Genomic DNA, 22,411 nt, shown 5'->3' on the forward strand with positions numbered 1-22,411 from the left:
ATCAGCAAAGCTCCTTTTGCATCAGATCTGTAGCTTATTGTCTTCTCAGGGACCTTTGCAGACCTTTAGTCACCAGGGGTCAAAACCCAGATCTTTCACAATGAAAGCCCTTCCTATCTCCTGGTACTTTTGTCACCTCCTGCTTTTCTTTCAACTCCTGTAAATTTCTCAAATCCTTTCCATCCCTCTCACCATCACACGCTTGTTCCTCACCAGTTTGAAACTCTAGCATTGCTCATTTTAACTTCTGCATCATGCACTGAACCTTTCCTCCTTCATTTCTGGAGGCTTCTCCTTTTTACTGTCCCACAGTAAGGCTAATTTCTTTAGCTCCCTTGATCCTCCTGCTGGACTACAGACAAAAATTAGGCAATTTAAAACTACCGTACTTGTCAGATAAATCAGCACACCAATTCCACACACATTTATTTGCAGTTCAGTTCAAATATGATGCACTGGGTTTTAGTCTCTGTTTTTAATTGATTTTATATATTTTATTGGGTTTGTGGTTTGTTGTGGTAAGCCACCCAAAATTGGGCTATAAGATGGTCAGCCATATCAATTTTTAAACAAACCTTCATCAATACAGCAGTTAATACTTATACCAGGGGTAGTCAACCTTGGCTCTTTTATGACTCGTGGACTTCAATTCCCAGAATTCCTGAGCCAGCTTAGCTGGCTCAGGAATTCTGGGAGTTGAAGTCCACGAGTCATAAAAGAGCCAAGGTTGACTACCCCTGACTTACACAGTAGGAGATATGGCTTTGAGGTCTGTAGGAATTATCTTAACATATAGGACAGTACAAAAACAAAGTATTTTTCAGGCACACCTATTTGTGTTGCTGCCTATATCTGAATGAACTACAATAATATATCTGAAGGGAGTGCTCTCTAATTTCTATGTCAGTTCAGAAATAATGACCTCAGTATGTTACAAATCAAAGACTATCTGTGTAACATATTAAATATATATTAAACATATACATATTAGTGCATTATCCCTCGTGCCAAAGTTTTCAAGCCTACTTCCAATGTAGTCAGTAGGCAGCAATAAGGCAGCTACATTATGGTAGCTCGCTATTGGTATTCTTTCTTTATATATGAAAATCAGTAACATGAGTACATGGTGATTGACCTCAAAGCAGAATAGCGTTTTAATCCTTGATTTTCCTTTTCATTCAAATGGACTTAAAATCAGTCAAGCATGAACCTAATATGCAAATGCTATTTTTGTAATTAAAATAAAACTTTCCATTAGACCCAATATTTTATAAAACTTTAAGGGACTGCAGACTCAGAACAGTTTTGGATTTTTTTCACAAGCAGAATTGCCAGGTTTATAGTCTCAGAAATCAACATGCTTTGGACAACAGGATTTTAAACCTGGCAAACAAATTGTAGTTTGTTTCAGTCTTTTCTGACCCATTGTGAAATAAATCAGGCTATCATGATCTAACAAGTCTTTTTTCACACTGTTCAATCACTCTTCTTCTCCTCCTCACAGACACATTTTCTCTCCCACTCTGTCTAGCCATCCTCCCATCAAAGCAAACAAAATGTTCACTGTAACCCCACATTATTGCTCATTAGATCACAGATTAGTGAAGTGGAACTGCCTAAGGTTCTCAAATGAGAGCTACACTTAAAAAAAAAAACCACCCATGCCAAATGAAGGGGAAAAAAAGCCTAAGCATGGGGTCATGCAGATCAATGATCAAAAGGAAGAAAGGGAAAAAGCATTTTCTTTCAAAATTTTCTAAATCATGAATCAAAATCAATGATAATATATTTTTCTTATTTAATATGCAACTATAGAAAACTGATGGACTTCTTCTAAATATGGAAAATGACATGTTAGCATTTTCAGACTTTTTTTTTATGAAAACATATCTTGGCTTCTGGCACTGCCCTCTACTCACCAGGAATCTTAGAGGTGGTCTCACAGAAACCAAGGCCTTATAAAGTACTCCTGTTAAGATTTATTCTGTTTCAATTGTAGAATCCGCAGAGCTCAGTAATCAATCATTTCTTAAGCCCAAATTATAATGCATAATTATTAGTTACATGTGGTTTCTAGCAAGTCAAAGTTTTTCTTCAATAAAGAAATTCACCTTTCTGGAGAATACATAACAAAATGTAAAACTTCAGCAAATGAAAGCACAGGAAATTGAGTAGCATTCTATAAAATATGTGGAATTCCCGAAACCTGAGACTAAGATACTGTACTTAGAGCTACTGCTACATTTAACATGGTTTCAAGAATATCACATGGAACCTATTCCCAATATTGAACTAAATTATTTTATTTTAAATTAAGATTTGCAACCTGGTGCTTTCAGGTTTGATGATGATTCATATGATCACTAATCAGTACGACTAGTGGCTAGATGGAGGGAAGGAAATGGAAATAATTGTCCAAAAACTCTAGACGTTCAATTGGCTGGGTAAGGCATCCCAGGTGAAACAAGTGACAGCAAGTATGTAATTGCCATCATTTGCAAGATGATGTTATGATGCACCCAAAGTCATCAGGGATTACTGTATATCAGGCATCTGCACATTTAACAATAAAGCAAAACAAAGCTATATGCAAATTATTTTATCTTATTGCCTTTCAACCACAGAGAAGAAAACTATGCACAGTTATTGCTTTATTTCTGCTTTAGTATCTGTAAGTTTCCTTCTGCTGAAGACACATGCCTATATGAAATTAAAAGAGCAGATTGCTTTTTTGACACAGAAATTTCTGAGTTATATTTTTCAGTCAAAATGCTCAGTAAACATCTTATTCACTTCCATAAACATGTCCCAGGATTCTTTTAAAACAAATTATTATAAGAAAATTCACACCTGCTGAAATTTAAAGATTTTCTGATACTACCGCATTAACTATTTATTTATTTATTTCTGATAAGGATTCCACACTTGTTTTATCCAGAAACAACAATCTGAAACTCATCTTCCCACATCTAAGGAAAAAAAAAATAAGGAACAACCAGGCTAATGGGGAATGTTGACATTTGTGACTCAACACGTCTGAAGACCAGGATAGGAAAGGCTGCTGAAAATTAACAATCCAAGAAATACATTTGTTGACTGAATAATAAGAAAAGGTTTTCCATCTAGAAAAGCAAAATTTCAGATTATTTATTACATTCTCTCAACATGGCTAAAAATTGCAGCTGAATAGAATATTAAGGCAGTCCCACTAAATTCCTGTAAATTTCAGAGATATTGATTTAGCAGTGGGTATACATAGAAAACAAACTGCAAATTTTCAAGGCATGGTAATAGATTTCTATTAGGTTCATTAATCCAACAGATTCCGGAGTTCTCCAGAGTCTCATCAATTCAAACTCTCTGCAGCTTAGCTGCAAGTGGAAGTTTTTTCAAAGCCTAAGTGAATGAAGGGAACAATCATGGGGAAGAAGTACAATCTTGGACTGGAGCATTAATCATGCTTGCATAAAAATTTTGCCTCCCATTTATTGATTTGGCGTTGCAAAAACTTCTGATAAAGCCTTATCACAGCATAGGATGGCAAGGCGGAGTTACAACTGGAAACATAAGAGTTAACTGAATCTACCAACCCCCACCACAAAACTAAATTTGTCATTCCCTGCAAAAAAAAAATAATAGATTCCTACGCTTAAAAGAGAACAGAGGATTTAAAATGTTGCTTGTACTGGCAAAGACTATTCAGATTATAGTGGCAAATGTTCTGTTAAACAGATATCAAATCTTTTCCATATCTTTTAAATATTACATTGCTGATTTGCTTAGATTTCAAGTTTCTGATCCAATTTCTCTGCATAAAAAATTTATTACCAGGAATAGATTTGTTTTCCCAGATGAGGGTCCTCTTATAGAGTTAATCAATTAAAGGCTTCATTACCTATAGTGGGTAGGAAAACTTATTATCTTTTTCTAACTCTTAGGCTTTTTTCCTTTTCTGACAGCATCTTCTCCTCCATTTTAATAAGAAGCTAAACAAGGCCAAAAGATCAGTCCTGCCATCTCAGAAATCCCTTCCTCGGAGCTTTTGAAATTAGGCAAAGGGCCATATGTTGCCCAAGATTTTCTAAACATTTCAACTATGTACAAAATAAAATAATCTCCAACTTAATGCTGAAATAGCATTCAATACAGTATTAGCAAAATCATTTCAAGAATTTAATTATATGCATTACTACGTTGTAGTCTTGCAAAGATTGTTCCCAGATGGCAGATAGGAAGTACATCACATTTCTCAGAGGGTGTATGTTTGTCTGCCACTGAATCACTGAGAGAGTGATTTGTTATTCCTCTAACAAAGTGCCATTATACACTAGACAGACTTCATTTCAGAATAATGGGACAGACATTGCCCCTAGCATTATGTTTAATTCAAAAATTCAATACTGCCCACTTGACATTAGCACTTACCGATTAATACAGTTTGAGAGGGGTTTTTTTGCAGGTTAAAATATGGAAATAAACACATGCTCATCTTTTATGTTTGTTTAAAGTAAACATAATATAGTAAATTATTTTTATACTGGGATGCACTATCTAAATGTTTAATGAAGCCAAATAAGCAGCAACTGTCTGTACTTCTATTGTTCTGAATTTATAAAAACACAGGATGGCAGCCTTACGAATATGAACAGAACCCTGCCATATTTCATTTTATTGTTGGACCGCCCTATTCCAGAATGAATTAGTTATAGTACATGTGCACATTGTACTCTCAAAAATTGCAGGTCAAATATATGTATCAATGCTGAATTTGCACAGCTGCATTCATGCACATTTCCAGGATAAGTCAATGTCATGGAAGATCTTGAGGTGAATCTACCAATTACTCAGATTACAGATCTATGATTGTGGTACTTTTTCATTATTATTTTTTTTAAAAGCCCTGTTTTTGATTGAAAACGTTTTAAGCAAAAGCAACCTCAGTAAATAAAAGTTCTTCATAGCTGGCCAGGTTCAGCACCAAAACTGAAGCTAGGTTATCAAAGTTAGATTATCAAATGTGTTCTGCAATTCTATTAGTTTACAGCAAAATGTAATGGGTTGAAATGTAAAGCAGAATAACTCAAGATTCAAATCTCACAAGATGAATTCAAACAACATGCCATACCTTTACTGTCCAATTTTTAGTAGCTAAGGCAGGACTCTTCAAACTTGGCCCTTTTATGACTTGTGGACTTCAACTCCCAGAATTCCTCAGCCAGGCATGCTGGCTGAGCAATTCTGGGAGTTGAAGTCCACAAGTCATAAAAGGGCCAAGTTTGAAGACCCCCTAAGCTAAGGTCTTAGTAGCTGAGCTTCCTACTTCTCCTCCTTTCCCTCCCCGCTCATCCTGAATGTAGATGGATGTTTCAAATGGATATCTCAAATATTTAGACGCATTTGGGAGGTGTTTTTTCAATCCATTACCTTTAACTTTGTTACATTTATTTTATATTATAACCATTGGTCATTCTCCACCTCAAAATTTCAGGAGACCATGCTGATTCTGTTATTTTCAATGATAGTCAAAGGGTATTCAAGGAACCAAAATAAGAGGGTTCTGGAACTGTTGATCACTTCACGATAAGCCACACTTTTTAAAAACACACACAAGAAAAACAATCAATCTTTGCTATTTGTTAATCAACATTGTCAAATAGATAATCAAACTCTTACGGTTTCTTAAAATCATGACCCTGCTTACCATGATGCATAATATCCTACAGGCTATTGTGTCATAAAGAAGTTGAATAACTTTACCAAACTTTCTCTTATATTCACACTAACTATGAAAGTAACCACAGTTAAGACATCACTCATCTCCTGCTGGAAGTTTAACCTTTTAAATTTTATAAATGTCTATCTTGAAAGTAAATAGTAGTCTATTGTAATGAAATACAACATTTTGCAAAAAATGCCATTAGTCATTGGTTCTCTATGGTGGCTGGTAAACAATGATAATTGATTTAGAGAATATAACATAGAGAACAGAACAAAACATTACTTAAACATAAAGATACACAAAGATAATATAAATGCTGTTTAATTTTCAAATATTTAGATTTGTCTGCTTCTTGAAATAAAATTCTTTGGTCTTTTACTTTCTCTTTTGGTGTCAATGGAGATAAAAAGTTCTGTTCCTTGCTCTTCTGGTGGCCTCAACCATTGTCAATTGTTAATTGTTAACATGGCTGCACTATAAGGAAAGTCCAGAGTCCCTTTGTAGGGGAGATGGGTGGCAAGAAAATTTAATTAATTAATTAATAAGGAAAGCACCTAATGGGTTCACTAAATCATAGATTCTTCTTCAATTTCTTAACAGCTGTTTATTGTGAATTCACATCATTTTTGAACATACTTTAATTAGCTTTATTATAATTTACTATGCCCGATAAATGCACAATTTGGTGTTGTGGCATAGTTTATTTCCCAACAATAAATATAAATATACCATTTTGTTAATTCTTATGTCTGTGAATGTATTTGAACATTTGATGTTCAATATAAATGCCAATATAATTTCATATCTTTCTTACATGTATCTTTATGTGAAACAACACATAAAGATTCCAAATATCAGTGAAACCTGAAGCAGCCCCTAAAACCTCTACTTCCTATTCATGTCCATTTCTCTTCTTTTACTCCAAAGACTATTACTGTTTTTTGTCTTCAAATCAGTATTGGCTCCTGGTTTGGACTAGTCCTTTTAATTTTCTTGGTAAGATTTTCAGAAGTGATTTACCATTGCCTTCATCCTAAGGCAGAGAGAGAAAGAGTGAGTCAAAGTCACACAGCTGACTGTGTGTCTAAAGTAGGACCAGTCTTACAGTCTCCTGGTTTATAACCTGGTACTTTAACCATTTACATGAAACTCACGCTATGTTTAGAAATCCACTTTTTCTGGTATTATTTATCTAGCTATATATCCCTATTATCATTTCCACAAATCTTGCCTTTACTTATTCTTAGACTCATATTAAATATATTCTATCATTTTAGGTCCAGTGATGTTTTCTCAAAACTGTTAATGTCACCATGCTGTCCACCCATTTTATTGTTTTTTCAATTCCCTAGTTTTCCTCTGCTATATTTTAGCCCAGACACCATCTCCATCACATACTGTTTCCTCAGATCCCTCTATGTCTTTTATCACATGCTTCACAGAAGGTGCATGTACTGTTGCAAGTCTTATCTACAAAAAACTGAGATATGAGCATCCTAAAATCATTTTTTTTTACAGGAGCTTATTATAAACTTCCCATCACCTCAACTTCTTTAAGCTGTTCAAATTAACAGGTCAAAATGTATCATGCTATAGACTAGATTCTACAAAGGTCTTTGGAGCACCTGCACCTGTCTGCAACTCTAAAGAAGCTGTGGGTTTTCCCAGGATCATGGGGCAGCTGTAGACAGGCAGATGGTCTCACACCCTAGGAGGCACCTTTTCCAAATTGCTTCTAAACGGCTGCTCATTCCTACTATAGATCAGATTTTATTGGGTGACTCTATTCTATCAAATAGAGCATGCCAACCTTTAGATGGCCATGCAATCTAAATGAATATAAGCAAGAAAAAATGTTCAACGTATATCACTCTTGATTTATTCTCCTCAGAAGAATTATTTCTCAGAAGAAATAATACTGAATATATTCAGAATGTCCACTTCTGAATGCATCCAAAGTCTTTAAAAAAAACACTCCAGGATATGACAAATGACAACTGGCATTTACTTTGTTTTTAAAATAACCCTTATTCATTCTCAAGGTGACAGCTTCATTAATACTGTACTGAATATAGATAGCCACACAAGTCATTAGCATCTAAGGTAGCCTAGCCCAAAATGCATACCGGATACTAATATATGTCATAGAAGCTCAATGGCTTATTTAGATCAGTGGTCTGTTGATTTACATGAGCCTGACATGACTCAGTAAATAGATCAATCAAGGAATAATAATAAAGAAGGTAGAAACTGCAGGGTGGGTAAGATATATAAATTGCTATCTTGGCCAAGGAAATTGAAAACCTTGCAGCAGTGAGGAGTTTCAGTCCAGATAATCTTAAGCAACCTAGTTCTATATAGCTTATTAGGATATTTTCATAATATCAGTTATACTTAATCAACTAATAAGATAGTAAAACAAATCATTTATTTTTAACCACAACAAGCTATCAATATCTCAAAAGTTATATAATGGATAACAAAAAAAGGTAAATAATTAATAAACAGAATCATATCCCAGTGAATCATGCGCAATGGGACTCTGTAGACACAAAAGAAAAAAAAATCAAAACCCCCAAACAAAACAAAAAATGGTTAAATACAAACTTAGTTCTGATGGGAGAATGAATACCTAGATAAAAATCAAGCTACCCAGAATGGACAAGTTTGCGACATACACAAATCTGTGAACTGACAAGGGAAAAAAACCCTCTGAACAGGCAATTAAAAGGGGGGAGCACACAGCCCAGATGGGTTTTCAATGGAGTACATTTTCAATGGGTATCTATAAGAGCTTCCTAGACAGCATTATAGAACCATTCAGACAAAGGTTCTTGGATGCCATTCAAAACAAAGTCTGCATTATAGTAATTAGCAGAAAATGGAATGCTTAATTAACTGGGAAAAAGCCTACACTTTGCTCATCATACAGCCCCATCAATTGATCTATTTGGATGCCAAGAAAACAGCTAAGGTCTTGGCTCTAAGACTGCAAAGATTTTTTTCCCAAATTAATAAACCAAAGCCAAATTGATTTGATCCAAAAAGTCATTGCTCCTAAGCCACCATAATAAGGACTGGGGCTTCCAATCTAATCTAAAAATCTAGCTTCTTCCCTAATATATCAGAACTGACAATTTGGAATTTAATGTACTAAAGAAATAATATACACAGATGAACAACAGGGCATTGTGTAAACAAAGGCTTTTTTGAAGCTTAAAATAGATTTAAGCTGCCCCCACTTGGTTTGTAACAATAAAGATATCCATATATGATAAACCTGTGTGGGGACAAATGGGAACACTAGAATAAAAAGATATTTTTTCAGAAGCATATGTCTAAGTCTAATTTAACATCGAAAAGTCTCATTGCAAGGAGATAATTATGATAATTCCAGAACTTTAAACATATATATGAAAATTCCTTGATTTGGATGATATTTGATAAGCACATATAGAAAATAAACTATCATATTTCTTGAATATTCATTTCTTTGATGTCTGAATCATTTTATTTAATAGTTAAATATGTTAAATTTATTCCCAAAGTAAGCTTTTCTCTTGTGAGATGTGTATAATGCAAATCAATGTATTTCCAAAATTTAGCTTATTTTGTTACAATAAAAAGTCAGATTTTAAAAAGATAAATGGAAACAACTGAATAATGCAATTATAAGCTTATTCTTAAGTACACTGTAAAACTAGTATGACTGAAAAGGAAATCAGACCATTTTTTTCAGATAAGCAAACAGTGTCGCGATTTTGCATAAGTTTCAAACAGTTACATGCGGTTCTTTTCCTGATGGCTTGGATAAATAATTTACAATCATACAATTTTAACAGTGCCCCACACAGTTTGGAAACCCTGCATATAACTCCCACAAGTGAACATCACAAACAGCTGTTTGTGGAATCTTCTTGGCTCTTACAACATTTGAGACAAAAAAAAATTGTAACTATTACTCAACATTTATACAGCTTGTCAGATTGAAAATGCTTCGGCAATCATTATTTTTGAAATACATCGTAATTATGCCAATACTAAAACCTTGAATCCATTGATGAGAAGTAACTACTCAGTATTGTGCCTATATAAAACTAACAGATAAGGCTGAATTTTAAAGTACTATACCTCCTAGAAGCAAGATAAGAATGACTTCATCTAATATGAATCTGCCTGAATACTAGTATCAGCATTACCAAGGAAATACATTCAGATGCATGCAAAGACATGGCCTCTCAATGCATTGTTTGCCATTCAAACAAGTTGCTCCCTGGTTTTCAGAAAAACACGTTCAGAGTTGCTGTTACCAGGGGGAAAGACAAAGAATCAGAAGCACATCTGAAAACAGATTCAGAAGTTTTCACTCTTTTTATGCTACATTTCGTTTCACTTTTTGCTTTTCATACCGTAAAAAACAAAAAACAGAAATGTGACCAAAATCTTTGCTCAGATAGAACCCACTGTTTCAATAAAAGGGTTATTTTCTGTGCATAAGTTGCTTTGCGCATTAATCACAGAGAATATTAGAACTAATTAGGAATTAATACATATCTTCATATAATCTGTATACTTAACTAAAGATACTTCTTTACCTCTTATGAGTGGAATCATTTTCGATCCTGCTCTAAAATCAGACTGAATCCATGGTTTAATTTTTTTTAATGTCCTTGGATATGAAAAAGCTGTCACATTTATCTAGTTGTTATATTTCTACACTTTGTACATTTGTTCAGTATATTCAACAGTGATTTATAGCAATTCTCAATAGATTCAAACAGATTTTTCCCAGTCCTATACTGGAATGTTAGTGATTGTCAACTTTTTATATGAAGTAATATCATGAAAAATTCAGGTTTACTGAGGTTTGAATTTTCAAGAAGTGAATATTGGTTATCATTGAATGTATATAGACTGTTAAGTTAATGTAAGAATAAATTAAAATATCATGCATTTAATATCTATAACTGCATTATTTTTTGGTCAAATTTTTGCATCTGGGAAACTACATGTAAAGAAATGTAAAGATGGTATATGTCAGGTAAGTCATACCTCAGTAATACAATCTTGATCACTAAAAAGGAAATACTTGAGGGATATAAAGCCACATACATTTGGAAATTTTGATCCAAAAATGACACATTTTTAACAAAGAAAATCCAGAATTTAATAAATTATTATTTAGAAAATAAAACATCCTATTTTTTTAATAAGCTGAGCCCAAAGTGTATGAATCCAAATAAAATCTTTCCAGCAGATGGCTGTCCAGGTTCTGCAAGAACACATAGAACTAAGAGCAAACCCTCACCTATCCTGGTAATTCGTTCTACTATCAGGCTATTTTTCTGTAACTTAAATCCATTATTCTATGTCCTGCCTCTGAAATAAAAAAAAGAAGAGTTCTTGACCTTCTTCTGTGTGACAACCCTTCAGGAGTTGAACTGTGTAATCATATTCCTCCATTAATTGTTTTTTTTCTAGAGTAAACAACTGTTTCACTCTTTCTTCATAATTTCTATTGCCCTGATCATTTTCTTTGCCCTTCTCTGAATTTGTTACAACTGCTTTTAATCCTCCTTAAATTGGTATCAGAAATGGACACGGTTTGAGGTAAGAGCTAACCAAATCTAGACATGTGCTAATTTTTTTAAAAGTGGAAGATTTAACAAGTAAAATATAATATTTTTAAATAAATTTTAATAACCATCTTGTTAGAAATGTTAAGGATGTTGGAAAAGAAGATGGTAAGATAAAAGTAGAAAAACTCCACACATATTTTTTTTAAAACAAACAAACAAACAAAACACATAAGCAATCTTTGGTGTGGACTTAAAAGTATCTTTTTTTCATTCATTAATAATTATGTTCATCCAAACATTATAGATTGTACATATGCATAAGATATACATACAGTCATGACTTTCTCATTATTGCATTCAAACAATTAGTAACACAAAAGTTCTTACAGTACTAAACATACCTCTTGTGCTGAACGAGCAGCTGGCTTGTCTTGATGATTGGCCAATATTAAAAATGGCAAAGTGCATAATTGTGGATGCTGCAGCGCAGAATGCAGTTCATTCCTAGCAATTTCTAAATCATCTTCTGAAGAAGCACTGTCTAATACAAATATTACTCCTTGAGATCCTTGATAGTAACGACTCCAGTATTTTCTGATAGTGTCAGCCCCTTTGGCAATTACCAAACAAAAAACACACATAAATATTAATCAGATGACATACAGCACAGAATTACATATATCATGTTTACACATATCAAACTGGCTCTCCCTTACTACCCATATCTCTAAAAATATTTCTGCCAATTTTTTTCAGTGATTATATTTTTCATCTTTAAAAAAAACAAAATTAAAATTCACATACTTTCTTTTTTTAATCTCAGTTCCTTTACTTCTCTCTGAAACTCTTACGCTGACTCCTCTTCTATGCATTATTTAATCAATTTGCATTATCCAGCAAAGTAATTTTATTTTTATGGAATTTCTCAGCACTAAATTGGGTATTTTATCCAATGTCTTCATAAAACATATTTGAATATCCAGAATAAAGCACCTTACAGGGAGACCTCTAGTTATGACATTTAGCATCCTTCTAAGGTTGGTAAAATGAGGACCCAGATTATTGGGGGGCAATATGCTGACTCTGTAAACTGCTTAGAGAGAGCTATAAAGTATACAAAAGTCTAAGTGCTATTGCTATTTATGGTCCATTAAGCAGTTCTAGCCTTTGTAAAATTTTGTGCCACCTTCTGTAGTCATATGACCACATTTTGTATTTGGCAACCTGTTCACATTTACAACCAGTTCCCAAGTGCTCCATGTTCATGTGATCGCTATCTGCAATATTCTCTGCTTTCTTCCCAGAAAGTCAATGGGGAAGTCAGCAGGGAAGGTTGAAAGCTGCTGCCGCCTGTTGAAAGGACTCCCTCTCCTCTCTGGGGGCTGGCTGAAAAAGCTGAGTGAAGCTCAGACCCTCCATTGGACTTTACAAATTGGGATTGCATCCAGGAGGTGTAAGCTTCATTTTTGCAGCACAGTGGAGGTGTTCTCTTCCACTGGGGGGAAGCTTGGCTACTCCATCAGGCTGCAGAAAATGGGGCTTGTATCCTGAAAATCCAAGCACTGTTTCTGCACTCTGGCCCAGCTCCTCCACTCAGCTGCACAAATGGGGCTCACATCCTGAACTTTTGAGTTCCACTTCTGTAGCCTGCCTGAGGCGTATTCTTCTAGCCTTTTAGAATGATGATGTTCTAGAATTTCTACCCATCTAGATTTCTATACTTCAGAAGGATGGCGGTCACTAGCTTTCTAGCCCTAGGAAGGCCCTTTCTCCAAATCACATGATTTGGAAAGGAGCCTTTCAATGATTGTGAGAACAGGACCCATTTGCAGGATGGCACAAGGCAGTCTTGATAGAAAGGCTATGTCTCACATGAAAATAGAATAGAGCTGGAAGGGACCTAGGAGGTCTTCTAATTCAGGCCCTTGCTCGAGCAGGAAAACCTATATTATTTCAGACAAGTGACTGTCTAGCCTCTTCTTAAAAATCTCCAGTGATGGAGCCCCCACGATTTCTGGAGGCAAGCTATTCCACTGGTTAATTGTCCTCACCGTCAGGAAGTTTCTCCTTAATTCTAGGTTGCTTCTCTCTTTGATCGGTTTCCAACTATTGTTTCTTGTCCTGCCCTCTGGTGCTTTGGTGAATAACGTGACCCCCTCTTCTTTGTGGCAGCCCCTAAAATACTGGAATACTGCTATCATGTCTCCCCTATTTCTTCTTTTCTTTAGACTAGCCAAACCCAAGTCCTGCAGCCGTTCTTCGTATGTTTTAGTCTCCAGGCCTTTGATCATCTTAGTTGCTCTTCTCTGAATTTTTTCCAAACTCTCAACATCTTTTTTGTGATATGGTGACTGATATTAGCTGAAGTTACATGCAGCTGCAGAAAAAGGTGAAGATAAGTGAACCTGGACATGATGGGGTAAAGAGAGGGTCCTCTCCCCAGCACTCAGTATAACAAACTGCACGATCACTTAACAACCACAACTGGGAGAGTTGGGATTGTGGTTGTTGGGTGAAGTGTTACATGGGCATCTGATTTAATGACCGCTTTGCTCAATGACAAAGATTCCAGTCCCCGTTTTGAACATAAGCTGAGGAATACCTGTATGTAGAACAAAACATCCACAAAATAGTTTTGCTTTAATGTTTTCTTTGATGGCAAGCAAAAGAAGAGTCATGTGTCCAAAGTGATCAGCAATTAAAACTTTATGAATGAAACTAAACTCAAAATGTAGAGTTGAGGACAAAATTGCTGATTCTATAGAGCCAGCCTAAATATACACAACAGATCAGCTAACATAGCCAAAACAGTGCCCAGAAAGCAATGCCAGACTAGTACAGTATTCCCCAACCTGGTGCTCTTCTATATATATCAGACTTCATCTCCCAATGATGCTGTTTGTTCAAGACGTTTTGTGTAATATCAAGATCCATGATGAATGGCAGTCTTGCTATAATACATAATTAATGGGAAATGTGCATCCTAAGTACAATGTAGCAGCTCTACGAAGAATTTTCTTTATCTGATAATTATGAATGAATTATCAGATAGTAGAATGCCTTGCAGTTCTCCGAGCACCTGAAGAGTTGCCCTTCTAATAGACCTTATGTTGTCTGGAATTTTTACATGACACTTATCTAATTATTTCAAGAAATATAAGTTTCATCCTATCATGTAACATAAAGCCTCCTTTTTAATGTCTTTTTTTCCTGTTAAGCTGTTATAGTGTCATCTCTCCCAAATCTTATACATGGCTTTGATTAAAACTATTATTTCTTGTACTTTATTTTGATAGTAATACCTCTCTTGGAAATTCATACTATTATATCTAGACACTTTCAACAACAATTCCTTATCTCTTTTTTTAAAGTCAATTTCCCTGCTTCAACCTTTCACTATTTAAACATTTTCCTCACTTTCTTCCTCAGATGAATTTACTTTAGATTGTACCAGGCAGTGACTACACCTAGTGGTGAAAAGGTATTTGATAAGTATTAAAACTATTACTTATTGTCATAAATCAAGTCACAAAGGAATCAAATGCTACCATCAGCTGTACATATTATATATAGTGTTCTTTACCTCCAAGTTCTTTTACATTCAAGATAGCATTCTGGAACGGCACTGCTTTTATGCTAAAACCTGAAAATAGAAATAAATAAAAAAATAACTTTTTTCCAGTTGACAGATTATCCAAAGCAGTACATTTGTTCACTGTAACATTATTTTCCTCAGTTTAACCTACTACCAGCTTGTCAGCTTAGGTTAATTAATTCAAATTGCTAATAATTGTTACCATGAGTTGTATAACGGTTAGATTAAAAAAATAAAAGTACGCAAATACATTTTGCATTATTTTAATTCAATAAGCCCTTGGTTGTTTACTTGCAGATGTATCAGTACCCAAATAGTAACATCATCAGTGCTAGCAAGTGTGGGATTTGCTTCCTGTTTATATATATAGTTTTTGACTTGCAACTATAAATGAGACTGGAATTTTGGCTACTGAGTGAAGCAGTCACTAATCAAAACCTCATGTCACTGATTCGCTCAATGAGTGCAATCCTGGCACTCCTGGTTGCAGTTGTTAATTGATCTCTTGCATTTAATGCCTATAATTGAAAAAGCAAAACAAATCATCAGTTCACCTGTAGTGGACACTATATTTTCTCTATTTTCGCTGCAGAGCTGGGACAACAGGCTTGTCTTGCCAGAGCCACTGAGACCTATGCAAACCAAGTCATATTCTGGTCGTGGAGGTGGAGGTCCTTTGCAGCAAAGGGCTCGAAAACACTGTTGAGAAAACATCAAGAAAGATTGTTCACCTTTTTATAAGTAACAAGAAAAGGAGGAAATAATATTTGCAAGACAGAATATTTGATTACCCAGAATCAAAATGTCTATGGATAAAGGAGAAGAGCATCCTGGTTTTCTTACACTATTAGACAGAAAGGGTTATTCAGTTCTGCAATCTCTATCCCAATGCATTACCTTAGGATTGCTTTGTTAATGTTTTCAAAAGGCCTAGTATGCCACTGTCTTGAAAGAGAAATGGATACTATTCATGGAGATGTAAAAAGTTTCCCAGGGCCCAGTCTATATATTTTTTATTAAACCATGAAAACAACTAATTCATTTCCTTCACAATCAATAGTTGTGGTAACTCACTAAAAGGATTCCACTAATTTTTGAAAGATACATATGACTTTCCAATGAATCATCAATCAATGAGGAAAGCGCTTCTTCTATAGGTCACACAGCAGATCTGCATTGCCTAGTTCTCCTTATTTTAATCTTTTCATGTCTACCAGCTTCCAACACAGTATGTTCAGACTCAAACCAAAGACACCAATAATAGATCTCTATACCATTGTTACATAACCAAAAGCTTGGGGGAAAGCATGAAATATTTAACAGAAATATCTTAAGGGACTATTTCAGCAAGTCTTTTAAAGGGAACAACTCAACATGTTGAATTTTGGAATAATTTCAAGTCTGCTGTTGTCACTTATTAACATACAGTTATCAGCCATTTTTGTGAAAGAAATGTTATGCAACATGAAACAATGTGCCTACAACTAAAATTCTTCTAAAATTCTTCTAAAATTCTTCATTAAACCTTGGCTCCTTTAGAGCAGGGGTCCTCAACCTTGGCAACTTTAAGACTTATGGACTTCAACTCCCAGAATTCCTCAGCCAGCTTTGCTGAGTTGAAGTCCACAAGTCTTAAAGTTGCCAAGGTTGAGGACCCCTGCTTTAGAGGGCTTTGGGAGCAAATGTCTGACTAAAGGCCTTTCATTTTTTATTTAATTGAAACACCTTTATGCCACTTTTAGTTATTAGTTTCTAAGTAACCTATTCTGAGCAGCAACAAATATATAACAATACAATTATAAAAATATATATCAAATATAAATGCCATCAACCATGATTATATTCTTAGACATAAAATCCGTGACCCCACATATGAGAAAACATAAAAATTAATCCCATACAGAGTTACCCATATCCACGCATGTTTTTCAATACATCCTGATTATTAAAAGTGAGGGCATGATCCTTATCTTCGATGGGAAGGTGTTCCATAGGAGAGGTGTTCTGTAAAGAATGCTGGCTTGTTGAAGGGAAGGGTGTTATCAGTAAGCATTTCTTTTGCGGCACACCTTAGGGACACACAGGCCCTAAGTCATGCAGACTTTATAGGCTATCACCTGCACCCTGAAGTACAATCCCAAACAAGCCAGTCACCAGGGCACTCCTGGAATATTGATGTTACATGGAATACAGTACTGGCTTGCCCTGCTTAACATTAGTATTTTGCACTAATTGCAGATTGCAGGAGATTTTCAAGGGTAGCCCCATGCAGAGTGTGTTGTAGTAGTCCACTTGTGAGGTGACCGGGACAGTAGGGGCCTGCAGCCATCACTTCTACTCCAGAACAGCCGCAATGTGTTTCAGGTTTGTTTATTCCCCTCATGCATATGTTTATGTTGACTGAATGCTTTTTTTTATTTTTGTTTTTTATATTTTATTTAGTCATTTGTTTTTGTCTTGTGATGCTTTTAACCTTCTTCTTGCCTGTGATAAACAACATGACTTCAATCTGTTTACAGATTACTAAACATTTCTATGATGCAAACATTATTGCAAGAGTCATTGGTTTAACATTTTTATGACACGTGTACGTCATTCGTGTCAGGCAAGCAAATGCATCTGCACTTTTCAAATGTGTAGTATGTTAGACTTCGTTTGCTAACTGTAGGTACCACTAAGTACATTTATGTGGTAATAAGGCAAAAATGTGGTTTTATCTGTAGGGGGGTGTTTAGCATAGTGAGCCCATATACCATGGTTTGCTCATTTTCTCTCTCTCTGTCTACTTATTTAAGCACAGAAGACATAGAAATGCATACATATAAAGATACGAACACACGTATACTTGCAGAAACATATAATTGCTAACAGTGTGATAATATTGAATTAAATAAACATGCCATTTTATTGAAAGAAAAATATTCACTTAAATCATTAAAATAATACATATCAGCAATTAATTACTGCAGATTTATCCTTCCAGTGTTATATAATAATTCTTTTGGCTATCCCCCATGCACAATAAGTTCACAATTCTTGATAACTAATAGATTCCAAATACTGAGACAAGAGCCAACAAGGACATGTGCATCTCCTTGACATTCAACAAGCAATCTAAAATCATGTTAACAACCCAAGTGGATTTCAATCCAAAATGTGACAATAAAAGAACAGACCTAGTTTTTGCAGTTCCAATTTCTGAAATCTATCTCCAAAGGAAGGCTATTGCAGCTAACTCATATTGAACATACTCTGCAATATCCAATATTTGCAGAATAAAAGTTTATGCAGCACTAACCCCATCCTAAGATCAAAAACAGATAGTTTAAATTATTTTAAGCAACCTATCATTGATTTTCCAAAAGAAGGATGTTCCAGGTTATTATCCCAAAGATTGTCTTAATGATTAATATCAATTTCATCAAATTCCTTCAACTTTTACAAAAAGTTTTGCTGGCTTAGGAGCCTTAGCCGTTTCCTCCAAAACCTCTACCAGATGTGGAACTTCAGAGACCACAATAGTATCAAGAATAATCCAAATAACAAATGTTAAATTGAATTAATTGCCAAAAAGTCTTTTAAAATCAAACTTAAGTCTTACAAAAGTTTTAAAATTGCTGCTTCAGAACTAAATTGGTCAAAGTAATATAATTATGAGATATCCAGTTCCACACAAAAGAGACTGTGATTAATAATTCAGGAGTTGTATTTTGATCCCTCTCAAATTTGCTTGCAGATACTCTGTCAACCCTCTTGGCTTTATGGCTTGTCCAAGCAAACCATAGAAAAAAGGTTAGATTTCAGGAAACATACAAATTTAAATATATAACATACTTTTCTTTAAATATATGATTTTAAATCTGTTTTTTTAATTTTCAATATTTATTTTATTTGGTGACAAGCAACTTCACACTGCCATTATCCCTAACTTATATTGTCAGCCAACAGGTTTTCTGCAGAGGCAATCTGCAGAACTTTTTAGCATCGGTGACACAGGTAGATCCCTAGAACATTGCCAGAATACAATACATCTTCCTGGGAAGAACAGATCGTGTTCTTCTGTTCTGTAAGCTGGTGGAATGTTGTCTATTTTGCCTTAAGTGTTCGGAACAAAGAGGAACAAATTGTACCTTATACATGACCAGTTTTGGTCACCACAATGTAACAAAGATGTTGAGACTCTAGAAAGAGTACAGAGAAGACCAACAAACATGATCAGGGGAATGGAGACTAAAATATATATAAGGAACGGTTGATACTTTATGTCTACTTTAATGAAGAGAAGGACTAAGGGTGACATGATAGCAGTGTTCCAGTATCTCAGGGGCTGCTACAAAGAAGAGGGAGTCAAGCTATTTTCCAAAGCACCTGAAGGCAGGACAAGAAACAATGGATGGAAACTAATCAAGGAGAGAAGCAACCTAGAACTAAGGAGAAATTTCCTGACAGTTAGAACAATTAATCAGTGGAACAACCTGCCTCCAGAAGTGGTGAATGCTCCAGCACTGGAAATTTTTAAGAAAAGACTGGACAACCATTTGTCTGAAATGTGTAGGGTTTCCTGCCTGAGGAGGGGATTGAACTAGAACAATGGTGGTGAACCTATTGCACGGGTACCAGAGGTGGCACTCGGAGCCCTCTCTGTGGGCATATGTGCCATTGCCCCAGCCTTGCCTCCCCCGTGACCCCCTCCTCACCAGCAACCCTCCTGGAAAAGAGTTGCCCCCGAGCATGGCCCACGTGGAGCAGTACAGCCAAGGACATGGCAGCCAGGCAGCATAGACAAGACTCTGCCCTCATGCCCCATCACGCACAGTTGATGCTGCGGGGCGCGGGCAGAGGGCGTGACTGCCATGGTGCTGCTGGGTGATCTGTGGTGGGCCCTGGAGACAGTGAGTGGCCCTGCGGGCAGGTGGGGTGGGGGCAGAGCAGGACGGGGCAGGGGGTGGAGCAGGGGCAGGGGCAGTTTTGGGGCACTCAGTCTCTAAAAGGTTCATCATCACTGAACTAGAAGATCTCAAAGGTCCCTTCCAACTCTATTATTGTTATTATTGTTATTGTTATCCCAAAAAGAGGATTTTATATAATTTCCAAAACCCCTCTTAGAAACTTCAGTGCAATATGGAATAGATCCAAATCCAAGGTTTGCCAGAAATCACCTTTGTGGCTTTCCGCACAAGAAACATTTTATATATGAGATATAATAGGCAAATACAAATGCCTAACTCTGACAGAATAATAATTTAATAGCTAAACAGCTTATGTAATGATGTAATATAAGGTGGATGATGCAATGAAAGGAATGACTCAGCAGGAGTCTCTGTCCCTTTAAGAGCCTGAGTATAAAAGGAAAGGCTTTTTGCTGCTGTGTTCTCTCTTGTCCATTTCCTGCTGTAATTGCTGTGTATTGGAGTTTGCTGAATTATCATCATGTGTATATATTTTGTTTCTAGTATGTTTGTAGATATTGTAATATAAGCCACCATTCAATATAGACCACTGTTTACTGTGTTTACTCCTGGGTTACCTCAGCGCAATAAGACCGGGCATGCTCTGACAAACTCATTGTGAGACACTAGAATTTTGTTAAAGGAATAAAAAATAAAATCAATAAATAGATATCAAAGGGACATCGTTGCCATTTTTCATTTGTTATTAGCAAGATTTAATGGATGACAAAAGAGTTTTTAGTTTGTAATACTAATTTTTAAATGGAATTACATATTAATGATGAACATAACTGCTAAACTGTATAAACTTCTAATGATATTTGAAACAGAACAAGTGAAAGAATGTATGACAAAGTTGGCTAAATATTTTGATTAGAATGTACAGATTGAACAATGGGAAATATATGATTGAAAGAATTGAAATTAACACTGTGTTGCAGTCTTAAATAATGTTTTATAAAATGATGTACAGTTGATGTATGCCACCAGAAAAATGTCTAGAATATTTAAAGGCACTTCAAATACATGAAATATGAACAAGGAGGAACATTTTATCACACTTGGTGGACATGCAAAAAAGCTAGACTATTTTGGATTCAATTGCATAATTGGATTCAGAGGATTTTAAGATTAATACACAATTGAGATCAGAGGTCTTTCTGTTGGGATAAATGGACAAACAGGTGGAAAAAAAACAATGGAATTTTGGTTTTGCATATAATAACACAAAATGGAAACATTCAACAATACCTACAGTGGAGGAATGGTTGGTGAAGATGATGGAACTTGCTGAGATAGTTAAATTCACATATTTGATTAGATGCATTTATTCACTCATTCATCAATAAACATATTTATGTTTCTTGTTTACTGGAAACTCCTCATGAACAGAAAAAACGGACTGATGATTTGTAGTTTCGATGATTAGATAGGATAGACTATAGAGAGAAGAGAGCTATTTTGAAACTTAATTTTAACCTAAAGAAGTATATTTATAACTGTATTTACAACTGCTGTAAAGATCAGAAGTTATTTCTTTGTATCTTTTTATTTCTTTTCTGATTTTCTTTTACTTTATTTCCTTTCTTGTAGTTTTAGCTTTCTCTTTGATTTCTTTTTTCTTTCTTACTTTATATTACTTTGTATTAGTTTTTAAATTCTTTTTTTAAAAAACCTTTTAATAAAATGATAACAAATGAAAAACCTTTGTAATTTGGGAAATTCACATAAGAACAATAGAGGTGTTGAATGTTGCACCAAAGGCTATTTAGTAGCCCACAATATTCCTTTACTAGTTATACAAATCCTGGGCAAGGAATAATATATATATGAGATTAACTGAACAATGACGCATTTTGCAGGATGTCAATTGATTGTTCAGCAAAGGCCAGAATAATGACAAAGCTACAGTCAAATCCTCTGCTCTCTATATACAACAGACATGACATGAAGAAGATAGAAAAGAAAAGGGATCCCTAAGTCAGTATCAAGATTTATATGGTGATATTAGCAGTTTTCAACCCTGCCATGATGCACAATCAAAAGTTTTATATATGTATACATACATATATACATACATACATATGTACATTTGTGCACTGAAGGAAAATATGCATACAAATGCAATGTATTAAAGAAATCACTTGACCAATATTGTGTAAAAACACATAAAAATATCTACACAATTTCATATATACCTTAAAAATACAGTGTGATGTTACAATGGAACAGAATAGACCTAAATCTCAAAAATGAAAAATTGCATAAAATATATAGATTTAATGACAGAACCTGTTAATATTAACATATTTATAGCCAATAGAAATTACTGCTGTAGATAGCAAAATCAATTATTTGCTGTTGGTCTGAGAGAGAAATATAGATGGAAGCTATACTATTAAAAGACTATTAATTAGAGTTATTTTGCATGATGTTTGGCTTTATAGTACAGCAGAATATAAAGAATCAATTAATGCTAATAGAATAGTGGGAGCAGTTTATGCTGCACGTGTCAATCCAACAATACAAATGTCAGATGAGCAAACATATTCTGTGCTGTCTATGCTAC

The 22,411-nt window shown here is 35.0% G+C and overlaps 1 protein-coding gene across 1 annotated transcript in view; it reads right to left on the bottom strand.

The window, feature by feature from the left end:
- The window catches only part of ARL15 (ADP ribosylation factor like GTPase 15), a 130,513-nt gene that overhangs the window by 74,689 nt on the left and 33,413 nt on the right, over positions 1–22,411 (bottom strand). The window contains exons 2-5 of the mRNA XM_029285446.1: positions 17,692–17,757; positions 15,448–15,592; positions 14,882–14,941; positions 11,700–11,908 (exon numbers count right to left, since the gene is read on the bottom strand). Of these exons, the coding sequence (XP_029141279.1) occupies positions 11,700–11,908; positions 14,882–14,941; positions 15,448–15,592; positions 17,692–17,757 (480 nt within the window). The remainder of the gene's footprint in view (positions 1–11,699; positions 11,909–14,881; positions 14,942–15,447; positions 15,593–17,691; positions 17,758–22,411) is intronic.

This window comes from Protobothrops mucrosquamatus, unplaced genomic scaffold, assembly GCF_001527695.2.
Source record: "Protobothrops mucrosquamatus isolate PMUCROS unplaced genomic scaffold, P.Mucros_1.0 scaffold1715, whole genome shotgun sequence".
Classification (NCBI taxonomy): domain Eukaryota; kingdom Metazoa; phylum Chordata; class Lepidosauria; order Squamata; family Viperidae; genus Protobothrops; species Protobothrops mucrosquamatus.